The sequence below is a fragment of the Aotus nancymaae genome, unplaced genomic scaffold, assembly GCF_030222135.1.
Source record: "Aotus nancymaae isolate 86718 unplaced genomic scaffold, 86718_ANA_hifiasm-v0.15.2.pri h1tg000008l, whole genome shotgun sequence".
Lineage (NCBI taxonomy): Eukaryota > Metazoa > Chordata > Mammalia > Primates > Aotidae > Aotus > Aotus nancymaae.
Genome location: NW_026988419.1, coordinates 14,711,236 through 14,728,507, shown reverse-complemented (window position 1 = coordinate 14,728,507; position 17,272 = coordinate 14,711,236). Strand labels below are relative to the sequence as shown.

The 17,272-nt window shown below is 51.9% G+C and overlaps 2 protein-coding genes across 5 annotated transcripts; one reads left to right on the top strand and one right to left on the bottom strand.

Annotated features, from left to right (window-relative positions):
- Positions 1-77: 77 nt before the first annotated feature.
- Positions 78-5,678, bottom strand: CNPPD1 (cyclin Pas1/PHO80 domain containing 1). Of its 2 annotated transcripts, XM_012445900.3 has the most exons (9): positions 5,590-5,678; positions 5,258-5,338; positions 4,723-4,831; positions 4,084-4,165; positions 3,514-3,634; positions 3,304-3,432; positions 2,618-2,679; positions 1,534-1,651; positions 78-1,311 (listed from the first exon to the last, which is right to left on the bottom strand). In XM_012445900.3, the coding sequence occupies exons 2-9, from the start codon at positions 5,324-5,326 to the stop codon at positions 769-771; spliced, it is 1,233 nt and encodes a 410-aa protein (XP_012301323.2). In that variant the 5' UTR covers positions 5,327-5,338; positions 5,590-5,678; the 3' UTR covers positions 78-768. The 2 variants fall into 2 exon arrangements, with proteins under 2 accessions (XP_012301323.2, XP_012301322.2); XM_012445899.3 differs by lacking the exon at positions 5,590-5,678 and having other exon boundaries at positions 5,258-5,438.
- A 1,163-nt stretch (positions 5,679-6,841) lies between these two features.
- RETREG2 (reticulophagy regulator family member 2) lies at positions 6,842-12,439 on the top strand. Of its 3 annotated transcripts, XM_012445901.2 has the most exons (9): positions 6,842-7,119; positions 7,408-7,514; positions 8,225-8,255; positions 8,603-8,738; positions 9,165-9,249; positions 9,555-9,698; positions 9,860-9,954; positions 10,129-10,264; positions 10,744-12,439. In XM_012445901.2, exons 1-9 carry the CDS (start codon positions 6,842-6,844, stop codon positions 11,358-11,360), a joined length of 1,629 nt encoding a protein of 542 aa, XP_012301324.1. In that variant the 3' UTR covers positions 11,361-12,439. The 3 variants fall into 3 exon arrangements, with proteins under 3 accessions (XP_012301324.1, XP_064229040.1, XP_021522384.1); XM_064372970.1 differs by lacking the exons at positions 6,842-7,119; positions 7,408-7,514 and having other exon boundaries at positions 7,522-8,738; positions 10,744-11,039; positions 11,145-12,439; XM_021666709.2 differs by lacking the exons at positions 6,842-7,119; positions 7,408-7,514 and having other exon boundaries at positions 8,238-8,255; positions 8,691-8,738.
- Positions 12,440-17,272: the final 4,833 nt, after the last annotated feature.

Genomic DNA, 17,272 nt, shown 5'->3' with positions numbered 1-17,272 from the left:
CAGGGAGGCTTGGAAGGTAGATACAGGGAGGGGGGAAAGATCTTTAAGGGTTGCCGCAGAAGGAAAAGTCCAGGCCATGCAACTGAAACTGTTTATTGAAACCTCAGTTCTACAAAAGCGTGAAAAACCCTGATACAAAGCAGTGGCCAGAGAGGCCTGGGAAGAGAACACCCGGGAGAGGAACCAGAAGAGAGGGAAGCCTAGGAGCAGGACACTAAGAGAACACTGGAAGATCAAAGGTCAGGGTTGAAGGTCCCAGCAGTCCTTCGCTCCATTAGACTAAAGCTAAGGAACGGGAGTGAAGAGGGTTCCCTGCTTCAACCAGCAGCTCCCACCTGACCCCATCAGTCCCTGGCTCTTCTGCCTCAGGGACATCACACAGGCCCATGTCAACATTTCCTTCCTCCTCTCACCCCACTTCCCTTATCTCCCACCTTTACCCTTCCATCCTAGGGAATTAAAAAGTAAACATCTAGAAAAGCCCAGGGAGGCAGAGAAGGGCTTCTACTATGTCCATCTGGGACATGTTCCTGGTCACCAAGTGGAACCCCTCCCTGGCACCATCACTGTCCTGGCCAAGCAGCCAGCCACTGAGGTCTAGGAGTGAATGACCTTCAGTCCTTCTGCCCCACCACCCCATAAGCTCCCACCCAGGAGGACAGGGGATCTGCCAAAGACCCAGAGAGGCAGAGAGGATCTAAATCAAGCTTTGCTCCTCCAGGTTCTCAGAACTCCCAAACCCTCTTAATGCATTCCTCGGAGCCCTACCTAGCCTGGGAAAATGAAAGACTTGAGGCGAGCCAGCTCCATGACACTGAAAAGGGAACATTGCTGGGGCTGGGGAAGCGAAGGGGGCACTGGACTCCAGGGCCAGGGGGGAGCCAGGCCATAGGTATGGTACCAGGGGCTGGGCTGCCCAGCAGAGACTGTACGGTTGGGGTGGTAGCAGGCACGGCAGGTTGGGGAGTCTCTCTGGAGCTTCTGGCAAAGGGGGCAGCTATGAAGAAGAGTAGGAGGGGCAGGGGGGTCTGGGGGAGGCAATGGTGGAGGAGTCAGCGAGGCCAGAAGACTGCCCCAGAGTGACTGCAGCCCTGTGCTGCCTTCCAGGCAGCTGGAGACATTAGTAGGAGATGGCAGGCATTGTGGCACAGAAGGTATGCAGGGCTCCAGGAGGCACCGAGAGGTCAGTCCAAGGTCAGGTGGCCCAGGTGCAGGGGTGCAGGACAGCCCCAAAGACTGATGTATTACGGCCACCGATGCCACAGTCAGGGCCACACTGCTCACATATGCCACAGCTAACAGGCAGGACAGCTGCAGGAGAGGAGGTAAGAAAGGATTCTGACTGTCTTTAACACATTCTCACCCCTTGTCTCTAGAAACCTGTGTTCCAGTTGGAGCTCTCTATAGCCATTTATACCCCATCTTGCCCATCTATTCCCAATCCCATCTCTCGGGCCTTTCAGCAATCACTTCACACCATCCCACCCTACACACCAGCCTGTTGAAGCTCCTGTCCTTCCAAGCCCTCCTCACCTTTACCAGCTGCTGGCAGAGGGAGCCCAGGGCGAACTGCCAGGTTGGCTGCTCCAGGAGCACACATAGGTCTGTGTAGGTGTACCAGCCTCGCCGCCGTCCCTGCTGCTCAGCCACACTAGGGGAAATAGAGAAATGACAGAGTATGCAACTCTCCCTCAGCCAGCCCAGTGGCACACTCCTGTCACCCAGGACACACTGGGGAGCTTGTTTTTTTTTTTTTTTTTTTTGAGACGGAGTTTCGCTCTTGTTACCCAGGCTGGAGTGCAATGGCGCGATCTCGGCTCACCGCAACCTCCGCCTCCTGGGTTCAGGCAATTCTCCTGCCTCAGCCTCCTGAGTAGCTGGGATTACAGGCACACGCCACCATGCCCAGCTAATTTTTTTGTATCTTTAGTAGAGACGGGGTTTCACCATGTTGACCAGGATGGTCTCGATCTGTTGACCTCGTGATCCACCCGCCTCGGCCTCCCAAAGTGCTGGGATTACAGGCTTGAGCCACCGCGCCCGGCGGGAGCTTGTTAAACCTACAGATTCCTAGGCTCTCTGCTGATCTAGAAACTAAGGGTGAGACCAAGACCTATATTTTATTTATTTATTTTGTTAAGACAGGATCTTGCTGTTTCCCAGACTAGAGTGCAGTAGTGCAATCATAGCTCACTGCAGACTCGACATTCTGGACTCAAGTGATCCTCTAGCCTCAGCCTCCTGAGCTGGGATTATGGGTGTACTCCACTGCACCTGGCTAACATTTTTTCTGGTAGGGTCAGGGGTCTTGCTATATTGTCTAGGCTGGTCTCGAAATCCTGGACTTAAGCAATCCTCCTGCCTTGCCCTCCCAGAGTACTAGGATTACAGGCATAACTACTGTTCCCACCCAAGGCATGTATTTTAAATAAGCTGCTTCCCACCTTCCCAAAGATGATGATGAAGAGAACACATATGTTTGGGGACCACTATCTTGGCAATTCTCTTTCTTGTTTCCCTCCTCCCCCGGTTACAGAGACTCTCATCTCTAGCTCCTATGGCCGAGGCCTCAGCCCCCAAATCCCTCAAGCCCTTCTTCTCAACTCCTAGAACCTACCAGCTCTCCAGCCAGCTCAGCACCTCAAAGATCTCTCGAGGGTCAGTGTAGAGACGCCAATCCTGTAAGGAGACAGGACACCAAACCAGACTTGGATATGAGCCACAATCATTTAATAATAAGAGCCATAGCAGCAACTACAACCACCACTATGGCTAATGCATATTTGGCACTTACTATGTGCCAGATACTGTCTCAAAACCTTTTACATATTAACTCATTTTTTTTGGGATGAATCCTACTTGATCATGGTGGATAACATATTAACTCATTGAATCACCACCTGCCTGGTTTCACATTATACCCTCCATTAAGGAAGAGGAGAGAAAATGATACTGAGAATGGTTCATGCCCACAGGGAGCTAAATGTCTAGGGGCAGAAAAAGTATGGACACAAATACTCAGAACCCAATATGATAAACTCTGACTCAGAGTGTACCCTGCGGGGCCTGACTCAGAGTATACCTGTGGACCCTGGAGGAATAGAGGAATAGAGCCTCACTGCTCTAGAATCTCCAAAACCGTGGTTAGTACTGAAGAGATAGAAAACGAAGACACTAACACAAAGGCACAAGAAAGACAGAAAAATAAATGACAAACCAGCAGAAAGCTGTGCAAGAACAAAGGACTTAAGGATGGTAAAGATGGGCCAGGGAAACTGAGCAAGAGAGAGAACAGCTACTCACCATGGCACTCAGGAAGCTCCTCTCCAAGGCATTGAGAGTGGGCACGGCCACACCCCCAGCAGCTCCCCATTCATCATTGAAGACCTCCTCCTCCTCCCCTTCATCATAGAGGTACTTACTGGCCACCATCTGCCGAGGAACCAGAAGTGGTAGAGCGGAGTTCACAGCAGGATCCTGGCTCACTAGGGAGACGGGGAGGGGGTGTCTTACCATAGAGATCAAGAACAAGTCAGAGGATGACACGTGCTGCAGGTAGTCTGGGTTTCGGTGCCGGAGCCGTTCAATGTACACCAGAGCCAGCATCATAGCACATGGGGAGATACACGCCTCCCTGAGGGTAGAAAGGATCACTAATTAAACCCAAGGGTACTTTGACTCTTGCAAGTTTTAAGATGCTAGCTCCTGTCTTTACCTCTTATCTTTGGAAAAAACTATTCCTGGCTGGGCACAGTGGCTCATGCCTGTAATCCCAGCACTTTGGAAGGCCAAGGTGGGTGGATCACTTGAGGCCAGGAGTTCAAGACCAATATGGTGAAACCCTGTCTCTATCAAAAATACGAAAATTAGCTAGGGGTGGTGGTGTGTGCCTGTAGTCCCAACTACAGGCTGTGGCACAAGAATCACTGGAACCCAGGAGGTGGAGGTTGCAGTGAGCTGAGATTGTGCCACCGCACTCCAGCCTGGGCAGCAGAGCAAGATTGTCTCAAGAAAAAAAGAAAAAACTATTCCTCTTTCTCTAGGGTCCAAACACTCTCATCCTATCCTCATTTCCAGGCTCACCGGGACACATGAGCTACGTATTTCTTCTGGAGTCGGCGAATAGGGCTGGGGGCTGCCTTCTGGAGCAGTTCCACAGCAATGTCTGCAAGGGACAGAAGGAAGGTCGAGTGAGCAAGTAAGTACCCACCCCCAACACACCAGTCCCCACTGCTAGCAGAAGACACAGATCTGTATTTTCTGAGGCCTTGGGGACAGGACCAGGACCACAGTAACCAAGTAGAGATCAAATTCTCCCACACTGAGACAAAAAGCCCATTCCAAGTTTGAATTTCAGCTCATTCTAGCAGGAAAGCTTACTGCCCTGTCACCTGAAATTATCCAGATTTGTCTATCACTGCTGTTCATCTGTGGCATAAACAGGCCTTGTTTACTTAGGGAATATATAATGGATATCCTTGGAAAATTAGATTTTCAATATATAAATCAAGAGTGGTTTGTATAGATATATGTGGCAGCAATGTTTTTTATTCACTTGGGCTAAAAGAATGGGAAATACAAACTGCCCTCTTAAATCAAGCACCAACAAGCTAGCAATGAAGAGACAGTGCAGCCACGGGGCAAACCTGGAGTCATTTTAATGGCTGATAACAACTCCATTTTCATGCTTCTCACTTGTCCAGTCACACAACACTGCCTAACCTGCCACCGGGCTGGAGAGCTCCTCCAGGCTACAGTTGGCTTCCCAGTCCCAGCCATAGTAGAGCCTCCTTCGGATCCGGGCACTCAGCTTCTGGTGTCCTGGGAGGAACTGAAACAGGGCAGGCGCAGTGGAGGGTGAAGGGCAGGGAAAGGTATGATGGAGATCCTGGCTCCGGGCTGGAAGTCGGTGCGGGGGACAGGCCGGCCTCACGGCCAGAAGGCCCATGCCATACCCAGACCCGCATTCTCTGAATCGCTTGCCAATGGCAGCCTGGTCCACAGAAGTAGGCTCCCCTACCCCCATCGAGGGTTCCCCGGGAGAAGTTCTGCGAGAAGGGCCCTCGTCTGGCCACCCCTACCCCCATTTCTATACCCCGTGGCTCTCCCTCTGGGACAAAGCAGCCGCCGCCTTGAGGAGGCACTGCTCGAGCGGCTGCTGCCCAGTCCCGGCACGGGAGTCAGGCGAGCTCGCGGCGCCGCCCGGGCCCGGAGGGGCGCGCCGGGAGGCTGGGGAGGAGGCGGGCCGCGCGCTCACCGTGAAGTCCTGGAAGCCGGCGAGGGAGAAGGTGCCTTCTTCGTCCAGCAGGAGCCCGGTCAGGTCCATCGCGCCTCCGCCCTGCGAAGGTGAAGGGAAGGGAAAGAAACGAGTTGTGGAGGGCACGCGGAGCTGTCCTCGCCCGCCTGTCCACCTTGCGCGGCTGCCTCCCCGTTGCGGGCCGCCGCCCTCGCCCTCGCAGCTCCCTCCCCCCGGAGGCGGAAGGCGGGGCCCGGGCTGGCGGGCGCCTCTTCCTGTTCCGCCCCGGGCTTGGCGAGGCCCGGGACCCTAGGCCCCGGGAGCCCGGCGTCGAGCGTCCGTGCGGCGCTCACCTCGCAGAGTAGAGAGGAGACCTAGCTGCGGGACGCGTACTGCGCGCGTGCCGCGTCCGACCGGCGTTTACAAGCTGCGGGGATGCCGCCCGCGAGTCGGCGCTTGGCACTTCCTGCCGCCCGCTCCGCCCAGCCTCCCGCCTCGCGGGCAGGACCCGGACTCGAACTCTTGGTCTCCCCGAGCGTGGCCAAGTCCCAGAGCTGAGCCCCAGGCGCCCGTCTGAGAAATGGGGACAATTCCTAGGGGACCACGCCGCACTGAGGATGAAGGAGTCAGGCAGATCTTTCCGTAGCAATGGTGAAGTTAATGTGAATAAGACGAGACGCACAAGAAGCAGTTGTTCCCAGTTGCTTTTTAGAAAGGATTATACACACTCAGCAATGCCTATGAAAAGCATCTGAAAGGATACACAAGAAATGTATCAGTGGGTGAACTATGGACAAGGAGGAAAAGAAACTCAGGGGTCTTTTTAGTGTAATCTGAACTTTTAAATCAAAGGTTACTGCGGAAATTCTGTGATCTTAAGCGAATATAAGGCCCCAAAACGTGTCAACACGTCCACCCAATAGTAAACTGCATCTACCCAAGGTTTTGTTTTTAAACCCACCTCCCGCCCTCAATCTCATGCTTGAGGAGGCCGAGGTGGGAAGGAGCTCCCATATGTGGAGGCGGGAAAGTTTAAGGAGACTAGAAAAAAACAAGTTTTCTGAGTAGATGAAGCTGTTTTCGAGTCTGTCAAGTCACGCGCTGGTGTATGTTTGTTTACCCGCTGAGGGGAGGGAACTGGGAGGACCAGTGCGTTGAGGGTTGAGAAATGGGACGGTCACCGCCCTTCCCGAGCAGAAGCAGATCCTACCGGGGATACTGGGCGTCTGGAAGCCCACTTCCTGCCCCATACCGGGGATACCGGGGCAGCACCACACTCCCTAGCCGCCCGGCCCACTGTGGGATAAGAAAACGGGCTCGACTGCCCGGACCGGGATCAGGACTCAGACGCGGGGTGATTTCGGCAGCCAGAAAACGAACCTGAATAGGCGCAGGGTCAGCGGCAGCCGTCGGCGCGCAAGCGCGGGCCGCCCTATCCGGGCGGTTTGGCCGCGTCATGTGACGGACTCGGAGCTCTGTCGTCACGTGACGCCCTTCCGCAGCCTCTGCTGTCCTCCGCTGCGCCCCCTTCCGCCTGACGCGCCCCCGGCAGCGGCCGCGCAGCCCTGGCTCCTCGCGGGCTCGGGCGGCGGCTGCGGCGGGGCTATGGCGAGCGGCGGTGGCGGGGGTAACACCGGCGCGAGCGGGGGGCCGGGGATGGGCCTGAGCCTAGGCCTGGGTCTGGGTCTGAGCCTAGGCATGGGTGAGGCCACCGGCGAAGCAGAGGAGGCGGCCACGGCCGAGGCGGTGGGACGCCTGGCCACGACGCTGTGGCTGCGGCTCCGCAGTTGGGAGGCGGTGCTGGCGGCGGCGCAGCGGCTGCTGGTGTGGGAGAAGCCGCTGCACAGCCTGGTCACGGCTGCCGCGCTCAACGGCCTCTTCTGGTAACGGCCGCGGAGGAGGGGGCGGGGCCGGGCTGAGCGGGGAGAGCGGGGGCGGGAGGGGTCGAGAGCACCATTCCCCTTTCTGGGTTATCACTTGGCCCGGGGGAATGACCCATCCCAGTTTTTGCAGGCTGACATCCGCTTAGGTTGCGCCTTTCTTCTGTCTCTGAGTCGCGAGTCAGGCCTGGCGGTGCCATTCCCCCATCAGCAGGCGCCTTTCCCCCTTCTGAGATGGATGCAGGAGCCTCCCTCACCCACTCACTGCTGAGGTGCCTGTCTCTCCCTAAGGTTGCTGTCTTCCTCGTCCCTCCGGCCCTTCTTCCTACTCAGCGTCTCACTTTTGGCCTATTTTCTGCTGGATCTCTGGCAGCCTCGCTTTCTCCCTGACGTTTCAGGTGAGTGTTTCTTCATTCATTAAGCACCCTTTGGGCACTTGCTGGATGCCTGATTCCGCTGGGTGGGGTTGAATGGTGAGGGGAACGGACAGCAGGTCACCTGCCTCCCAGACATACCCACCTTCCTTTTTGCAGGGAATTGTCTAAAATGAGAATTGCCCCTTTCCCAAATTAATATTACTGCAGGTGCAGTGGCTAAGATTGTGAAGTCTGCAGCCATATTGCCTGGGTTCCTTTCCCTGCTCCGCCACTTACCATGTCTGTGACCTTGTAAAAGTAGCTCAATCTCCGTTTGCCTCAATTTCCTTATCTATAAAACACAGATGATAGAACTTACTTCATAGACAGGTGAGGAGAGGATTAAATGAGTTCATACACATCCTATACTTGTGATAGTGCTTCACATATAATACGAGCTGTATAAATGGAACGTCAGTGTTGTTTTTCTTGTTACCCATATAATTTACTTAACAGGTGATGGGCTGTATGTGAGTTGCTTGGGATATAAGCATGAGTGAAATGTGTTCCTATGCTGGAGTAGGGTAAAGTCTAAAGAAGGAGACAGACACAAACAATAACGTGACAGCTCCCCAGCTGGCATCTGAAGAAAGTGCTCTGGGGCTGCAAATGAGGGACAACTACTCCTCCCTTAGGGAGTGTCTCCCAGGGCCCCTACCACTCAATAATTTGACCCCCTCCTATCTCTCTAGCATCATCCCCAGAGGAGCCACACTCTGACAGGTGAGTGCAGGCCACCTTTTGAAGACAAATGCCCACATCCTGTCCTGCTTGCCAGTGCCGGTGTCACCATGGAGCAGGGCAATGCTCCAGCATTGTGAATGGACTGGTAACAAGCCATGGGTTTGTCACGGTCCTAGGCTCCCACGTAGGTGTTCACGTGCCTGCTCCTTTTGGGGCAGAGGGTTGGGTCCTCCTGACTTGGCTTGCGAAGACCAAGACAGCCTCCTTTTGGGAGGTGGGGTCGTTCACTTTTTTAGACGGAAGGTATCATTGGCATTCTCAGAGGGATTTGAGTGTCTAGGAAGCTGGTATCTGAGGCCTCCAGGGGTCATGTCATGTCTCCCCAGTGAGGGTGCGGGGTCAGGCGCCCGGCCGCACCTGCTGAGTGTGCCCGAGTTGTGCAGATACCTGGCTGAGAGCTGGCTCACCTTCCAGATTCACCTACAGGAGCTGCTGCAGTACAAGAGGCAGAATCCAGCTCAGGTAACTTCCCCCAGATCATACAACAGTTCACTACACACTGAAGGGGAATAGAGGTGGCAGGGGATGAGAGTGGAGTGATGTAAACTCCCCGGTTGGAGACCCTGAAAGAAGAGGCCTGGGTGCCTCCTTGAGGCAGCATTCACAGCTAGGCCCTGGTGCAGGAGGCAGTCTCACCTCAGGAAATAAGCTTCTGTTAGCTTGGCACTTTCTCCTGCCAAGGCAGACCAGTGTGAATTACAGGAATCGGGCACTATCTATTGCCAACTTCCTGAATTGGTGGTCTTGAGCATCCTCTTAACCAAACTGGACCACCCTATTCCTCAAGGACATACCCATCCTTCTACCAGCTGAACAGTAGTTTCTTTTCCAGCTGAGCGGGGCACATATTTCAGCCTGCTGTTCTTAGACTTGTGCTTTTCTTTGCAGTTCTGTGTTCGAGTCTGCTCTGGCTGTGCTGTGTTGGCTGTGCTGGGACACTATGTTCCAGGGATTATGATTTCCTACATTGTCTGTGAGTAGGGTCTGTCCCTGCCCTATTTAAAGCCCTCTCTTTTCTTCTTTCTTTGTACTGATCCAGAGGGTAGACTACTCTCTCTGCTCAGTTTCTGATTTGTGGAGATGTCCAGGGATGCTTTAGTATTAGTAACTCTGGAAGACTTACCTGGGGAGGAGGGTGGTGGATGTGGTGAGAAGAGGTTGGCACAGCCTTGGGAAACGACTTTGCCTACCTTCAGCACTTCAGTTTAAGGACCAGTTGAATGGGGGCCCTTAGGAAATTGGCATAGGGAGCTCTTAGTTGACTTTCTTAACCCATAGTGTTGAGTATCCTGCTGTGGCCCCTGGTGGTTTATCATGAGCTGATCCAGAGGATGTACACTCGCCTGGAGCCCCTGCTCATGCAGCTGGACTACAGCATGAAGGCAGAAGCCAATGCCTTGCATCACAAACATGACAAGAGGAGTAAGGGGCTCCCCTAATGGGAGGGTGAAAGATGGGGAGGGCCTTGGCTTGTGGCTCATGAGGTGCCCTAGAATTTAAATCTTATCCAGTTCTTTGGCTGTGTTTGGCTCCCCTGCCATGATGCGTGCTTGGTCACTGCCCTACTACTCTTGCTTTTCTAGAGCGGCAGGGGAAGAATGCACCCCCAGGAGGTGATGAGCCACTGGCAGAGACAGAGAGTGAAAGCGAGGCAGAGCTGGCTGGCTTCTCCCCAGTGGTGAGGTCCAGGGAAGACGAGGGTGTCAAATAGAAAGCCGGAGGAAACATCTTTCTGCTTTGGAGCTGCCACCTCTAAAGGAGGTGGAAGCCAGAGGTTTGGGAGAGGGGATGCCCCTGATAAATTTGTTCTCTTACCCCCTCTTGTGTCGTGTTCATCTTGGCTCTCCTGTAGGTGGATGTAAAGAAAACAGCATTGGCTTTGGCCATTACAGACTCAGAGCTGTCAGATGAAGAGGCTTCTATCTTGGAGAGTGGTGGCTTCTCTGTATCCCGGGCCACAACTCCGCAACTGACTGATGTCTCTGAGGGTATGGGGAGCCCTTTGCTGCCCCCTCCCCACCCTACCCCTGATCTTCCTGTTTCCTACCATGGGTACTTGCTGTGTTCTCTGGCCTACTGACTCTCTAATTCTGCTCAGCTCCTAAAAGACCCTAGCAGGCCTACTCCCCATTCCTTTTTTTTTTTTTTTTTTTTTTTTGAGACGGAGTCTCACTCTGTTGCCAGGCTGGAGTGCAATGGTGCCATCTTGGCTCACTGCAGCCTTCACCTCCCTTGTTCAAGCAGTTCCCCTGCCTCAGCCTCCAGAGTGGCTGGGACTACAGGCACGCACCACCACACCCAGCTAATTTTTTGTATTTTAGTGGAGACCGGGTTTCACCATGTTGGCCAGAATGGTCTTGATCTCCTGACCTCGTGATCCACCCGCCTCAGCCTCCCAAAGTGCTGGGATTACAGGCGTGAGCCACCGCGCCCAGCCACCATTCTTAATTCTTTGTTCTCTGTACAGATTTGGACCAGCAGAGCCTGCCAAGTGAGCCAGAGGAGACCCTAAGCCGGGACCTAGGAGAGGGAGAGGAGGCAGAGCTGGCTCCTCCTGAAGATCTACTGGGCCGTCCTCAAGCCCTGTCAAGGCAAGCCCTGGACTCAGAGGAAGAGGAAGAAGATGTGGCAGCTAAGGAAACCTTGCTTCGGCTCTCATCGCCCCTTCACTTTGTGAACACGCACTTCAATGGGGCAGGGTCCCCTTCAGATGGAGTGAAATGCACCCCTGGAGGACCGGTGGAGACACTGAGCCCCGAGACAGTGAGTGGTGACCTCACTGCTCCGCCCAGCACCCTGTCACCCCCACTTTGCCTTGCTGAAAGTGACCCGGCCCCCTCCCCCTCCATTCTCCCACCTGTTTCCCAGGACTCACCCCAGCCCCTGCCTGCCCCTGAGGAAGAAGAGGCACTCACCACTGAGGACTTTGAGTTGCTGGATCAGGGGGAGCTGGAGCAGCTGAATGCAGAGCTGGGCTTGGAGCCAGAGACACCCCCAAAACCCCCTGATGCTCCACCCCTGGGGCCTGACACCCATTCTCTGGTACAGTCAGACCAAGAAGCTCGGGCCGTGGCAGAGCCATGAGCCATTAGGGAAGGAGCTGCAGGCACAGTAGGGCTTTTTGGCTAGGAGTGTTGCTGTTTCCTCCTTTGCCTGCCACTCTGGGGAGGGGCAGTGCATGGGGAAGCTGGCTGTCGGATGGTAGCCATTCCACCCTCTGCCTGCCTGCCTGCTGTCCTGGGCATGGTGCAGTCCCTGTGCCTAGGATTGGTTTTAAATTTGTAAATAATTTTCCATTTGGGTTAGCGGATGTGAACAGGGCTAGGAAAGTCCTTCCCACAGCCTGCGCTTGCCTCCCTGCCTCATCTCTATTCTCATTCCACTATGCCCCAAGCCCTGGTGGTGTGGCCCTTTCTTTTTCCTCCTATCCTCAGGGACCTGTGCTGCTCTGCCCTCATGTCCCACTTGGTTGTTTAGTTCAGGCACTTTATAATTTTTCTCTCCTGTCTTGCGTTCCTCTCTGCTTTATTTCCCTGCTGTGTCCTGTCCTTAGCAGCTCAACCCCACCCTTTGCCAGCTCCTCCTATCCCATGGGCACTGGCCAAGCTTTAGGGAGGCTCCTGGTCTGGAAAGTAAAGAGTAAACCTGGGGCGGTGGGTCAGGCCAGTAGTTACACTCTTAGGTCACTGTAGTCTGTGTAACCTTCACTGCATCCTTGCCCCATTCAGCCCGGCCTTTCATGATGCAGGAGAGCAGGGATCCCACAGCACATGCGCCAGCGCTGGAGTTGGTGAGCATGCGCTCTGTCTTGAGATGAGGGGCTTCCTTACTGCTCCTCTGGGTGGTCCAAGTGTAGTGGGACCCCCTACTAGGGTCAGGAAGTGGACAGTAACATCTGTGCAGGTGTTGGCTTGAAAAATAAAATGTTGATTGGCTAGAACTGCTGCCTGCCTGACTGAACTGCCTTCCACACCCTGCACCGCGTTTCTTCCTCACCTTTACCCGCTTTACCCTAGTCTTTCTGGCTGTTTATTACCTTGGTGTAAAACAGGGCTGAAGCAAGGATCACCTTGACAACCCTAGCTTCCCCTTAGCTGTCTTCCCAACAGTGTGATCTGTTAGTGAGATGTAGCATGTGTGAATAAAATGTATGCAGGAGGAAATTGCCTTGTCTTCCCAGTCAATAGAAATTTGGGACCATAGCAATTGTGTTCTACCATGTGGCCTACAACATTTAACGCTGTTTTCTTAAGAAGTCTTCATCCATCTGCGTGCTAACAGCTCACTCAGCCCTGACTTATCTTTACTGGGGAAGCCAAACAAGCAATAGAGGAACTTTACCTGTGTTAGAAATGAGTTGGAGCCAAGGAACACTGAAGAAATAGTATCTAATGGTTACTGAGTCCATCGTATGTGCTTGGCTCTGCTCTGAGGGATTTATATATAGTAACAAGTGTTTTTGCTCACAACTCAGATATATAGTGTTATTAACTCCTTTTTATAGACAGGTTAAGTTTCCTGAAGGCCACAGGTCCCTGTGGAGCCAGAATCCAAACCCAAGCAGTTTTGGCTTCAGCAAATGCATCAAACAGTAAGGCCTTGTCCATTAATAGGGCACAGATAGGAAGATGCGCGAGGATGGGAGAACTATAGAGAACCAATCTGATACCTTGGCTTCACAAAGAGTGGACATGGCAGTCCTTCCTCTTTGGGAAAAGCCCAGAACTGAGCAGATGGCCTCCTTTATGAGTTCATGTCCTCTGCCTTCAGCTGGAGGTACCATATGGCAATGCTACCTGTCTTTCTGCTGGAGGTACCATATGGCAATGCTCCCTGTCTGAGGTTGATTTGATTTCTATGCCATATCTTTCCTAAGTGTGTAAGAATTTTTCTCTTTCCTTCACATTTGAGGGTTTCACTGAGCCCCTGTCCTGTGCCACTGAAGGAACTTGAACTTTTCATGATCTAGAGATTTCACAGGAGAATGGAAAAATAGTTACAATCAATAAGCAGGCAATTCAGGAAAAGTAGAATTAACCAATCTGGCAATGGCTGCCACATGTGCTATCTTTAATCCATTTCCTTATTAAACTTGGACATTGAGAATAGAACCAGAAGCTTGTAGCTGGATCAAAATATTCTCCATAGGCCTGGAGTTTCATGAGGGTCTATTTTTTTTTTTTTTTTTTTGGAGACGGAGTTTCGCTCGTTACCCAGGCTGGAGTGCAATGGCGCGATCTCGGCTCACCGCAACCTCCGCCTCCTGGGTTCAGGCAATTCTCCTGCCTCAGCCTCCTGAGTAGCTAGGATTACAGGCACGTGCCACCATGCCCAGCTAATTTTTAGTATTTTTAGTAGAGACGGGGTTTCACCATGTTGACCAGGATGGTCTCGATCTCTTGACTTCGTGATCCACCCGCCTCGGCCTCCCAAAGTGCTGGGATTACAGTCGTGAGCCACTGCGCCCTGCGAGGGTCTATTCTTTATATTCACCATGGTCTGATGGTTGCTAGATGTTTGTCTATGATTTTTTTTTTCCATTATCAGGTATCTTGGCGGTTTCATGCACCATGATGAAAGGGCCCAAGGTTTTCATACGAGTAAAAGAAGAAAGCAGAAATGTGAAACCTACAATTAGGCTAAACAAAAATCAATTGGAAAAGTACAGTCTGGTGGGAAAACAGTTGGCTACATGTTTATGCTGGGGGAGGGGGAAGTACATTTTAGTTAGCTATGTATTCAAACAGCTAATAGTTCAATGTTGTTGCTCATAAACTTACTTTTAGGCTGTATTAATAGAAGTGTAGTCTCCAAAACAAGAAATGTGATAATTCTAGTGTTCTGTACACGAGTATTCTAATACTTCCAGAGATAGCGGCTGGGCATAGTGGCTCACGCCCTGTAATCTTAGCACTTTGGGAGGCTCAGGTGGGTGGATCATTAGTTCATGAGATCAAGACCATCCTGGACAACATGGTGAAACCCCATCTCTACAAAAAATACAAAATTTAGCTGGGTGTGGTGGCACGTGCCTGTAATCCCAGCTACTCCGGAGGCTGAGGCAGGAGAATCGCTTGAACCTGGCAGGCAAAGGTTGCAGTGAGCCAAGACTGTGCCACTGAACTCCAGCCTAGCAACAGTGAGACTCCCATCTCAAAAAAACAAATAAATAAAATAACTTCCAGAGGATGGCTTGCTGTGCTTGTGGGCAAATTGTAGTATATCCAGGAGAGGACTGCTAGAAATGAAGGCTGAAAATCATCATGTAACAGACCGTTGAAGGAACTGGGAATCTAATCCAAGAAGAGAGCTGAGTGGGGTCACATCAGCTGGCTTCAAACTTCAAAGGTTGTAGGACTTCAGAGGGCAGATATGAGTTGAGTTTGGTTGATAATAGTGCTAGGTAGCATTTAATTTTCTAGTCAAGGGAATATTGCAAAACAGTAGATTTTAAATGATCTTCAAAAGTATAATGATCAAGGGTAGTGATTCTAAGAATAATTCTATCATGGAAAGACAATATATCACCATATTTTGCTTTTAGTGTCCAACTAAAGTCACCTTGGACTTCTTTTCCTCTGTCCGCTCCCTTAAAAGTTGGTATTGTTCTGGGTGTCAGTGGCTCACTTATCTTTACATTCTGCTTACTCATTCTGGACAATTTCATATATTAACCCATTTAGTTCCCACTCAGATTTGGATGACTTCCAAATCTCAGTTCATTTCCTTTCCCAGAAATCCCAACTAGGCATCTCCACTTGAGTGTCCCACAGGTACTGCTATGTTTTGAATATTTGTCCCCTCCAAAACTCAGTCGAAATTTAATCCCTAATGTGACAGTATTTTTTTTTTTTGAGACAGAGTTTCACTCTGTCGCCAGGCGCCAGGCTGGAGTACAGTGGTGCAATCTTGGCTCACTGCAGTCTCTGCCTCCCGGGTTCAAGCAATTCTCCTGCCTCAGCCTCCCAAGTAGTTGGGACTACAGGCGCACGCCACCATGCCCAGCTAATTTTTTGTATTTTTAGTAGAGACGGGGTTTCACCATGTTGACCAGGATGGTCTCGATCTCTTGACCTTGTGATCCACCCGCCTCGGCCTCCCAAAGTGCTGGGATTACAGGCGTGAGCCACCACGCCTGGCCAATGTGGCAGTATTGACAGATGGGGCCTTGAAGAGGTGAATAGATTAATCCATTCATGAATTAATGGGGTGATGGATTAGTGAGTTACAGGAGTGGAACTCATGGCTTTATAAAAAGAGAGGGGAGATCTGAGTTAGCATGTTCAGCCGCCTCACTATTTGATGATCTGTGCCACCTCGACTGCAGAGTCCCTGTCAGCAAGATGGCCCTCACTAGATGTGGCTTCTCGACCCTGGACTTGTCAGTCCCCATAACTAAGAAATTCGGCCAGGCATGGTGGCTCACGCCTATAATCCCAGCACTTTGGGAGGCCGAGGTGGGCCGATCATGAGGTTAGGAGATCAAGACCATCCTGGCCAATATGGTGAAACCCTGTCTCTACTAAAATAGAAAAAATCAGCCAGGCATGGTGGTGCATGCCTGTAGTCCCAGCTACTAGGGAGGCTGAGGCAGGGGAATCACTTGAGCCTGGGAGGCAGAGATTGCAGCGAGCTGAGATCATGCCACTGCACTCCAGCCTGGTGACAGAGCGAGACTCAGTCTCAAAAAAAACAAAAACAAAAACTATAAGAAATTCTTTATGGGCCAGGCGCGATGGCTCACGCCTATAATCCCAGCAATTTGGGAGGCCGAGGCGGGTGGATCACAAGGTCAAGAGATCGAGACCGTCCTGGTCAACATGGTGAAACCCCGTCTCTACTAAAAATACAAAAAATTAGCTGGGCATAGTGGCACGCGCCTGTAGTCCCAACTACTCGGGAGGCTGAGGCAGGAGAATTGCTTGAACCCAGGAGGTGGAGGTTGCAGTGAGCTGAGATCGCGCCATTGCACTCCAGCCTGGGTAACAAGAGCGAAACTCCATCTCAAAAAAAAAAAAAAGAAAGAAAGAAATTCTTTATGAATTACCCAGATTCATGTATTCTGTTATATAAACAACAGAAAATGGATGATGACCTACCTTCTGTTCATTATATCAAAAACTGAACACATCCTCTTTCCACTCTGCACTCTACTCCCTGACCTCCCCAAAACAGAAGTCTTTTTCTGTAATATCCATCTCACTTGCTGGTATGCCAACCACGAAGGCCTCCTTCTCCCTCATCCCACACCCAGTTGATCACCAGTTACTGCTGATTTCTTGACTGTCACCTCCATCACAGCCCTGACTCACACCCTCCTCATCTCACCTAGCCCAGTGAGACAGTTTCCCTGCCATATTCTTGTTCCCCACCTGAAATTTGTGCCCAAGAAGGTGGCTGGATTATCTTAAAATACAAATCTGATGACCTCTCTACTACTTACTATTAACTGAAGGCTCTCCTCCTCTGAGACATAAATTCAACCTTCCTGAAATGGTCAAGAAGTCTTCTGAGGCAGAGTGCAGTGGCTCATGCCTGTAATCCCAGCACTTCAGGAGACCAAGGCGGGCAGATCACCTGAGGTCAGGAGTTCGAGACCAGCCCGGCAACATGGTGAAACCCCGTCTCTACTAAAAACACAAAAATTAGCCAAGAGTGGTGGTACGCAACTGTTATCCTAACTACTAAAGAGGTTGAGGCCAGAGAATTGCTTGAATCTGGGAGGAAGAGGTTGGCAGTAAGTCAAGATCGAACTATTGCACTCCAGCCTGAGCGACAAGAGCAAATGAAACTCTGTCTCAAAAAAAAAAAAAGGAAGTCTCTGAGGCCGGGCACGGTGGCTCACGCCTGTAATCCCAACACTTTGGGAGGCCAAGATGGCGGATCACAAGGTCAGGAGTTCGAGACAAGCCTGGCCAACAAGGTGAAACTCCGTCTCTACTAAAAATGCAAAAATTAGCTGGGCATGGCCAAGATCACACCACTGCACTGCAGCC

Coding starts and splice junctions, on each gene's coding strand:
- CNPPD1 (XM_012445900.3), bottom strand. CDS start 5,326: ATGGACCTGACCGGGCTCCTGCTGGACGAAGAAGGCACCTTCTCCCTC. Junction 4,832..5,257: donor CCGGCTTCCAGGACTTCACG/GTGAGCGCGCGG, acceptor GCCCTGTTTCAG/TTCCTCCCAGGACACCAGAA. Junction 4,166..4,722: donor GCTCTCCAGCCCGGTGGCAG/GTTAGGCAGTGT, acceptor TGTCCCTTGCAG/ACATTGCTGTGGAACTGCTC.
- RETREG2 (XM_012445901.2), top strand. CDS start 6,842: ATGGCGAGCGGCGGTGGCGGGGGTAACACCGGCGCGAGCGGGGGGCCG. Junction 9,250..9,554: donor TATGATTTCCTACATTGTCT/GTGAGTAGGGTC, acceptor CTTAACCCATAG/TGTTGAGTATCCTGCTGTGG. Junction 9,955..10,128: donor TGGCTGGCTTCTCCCCAGTG/GTGAGGTCCAGG, acceptor GCTCTCCTGTAG/GTGGATGTAAAGAAAACAGC.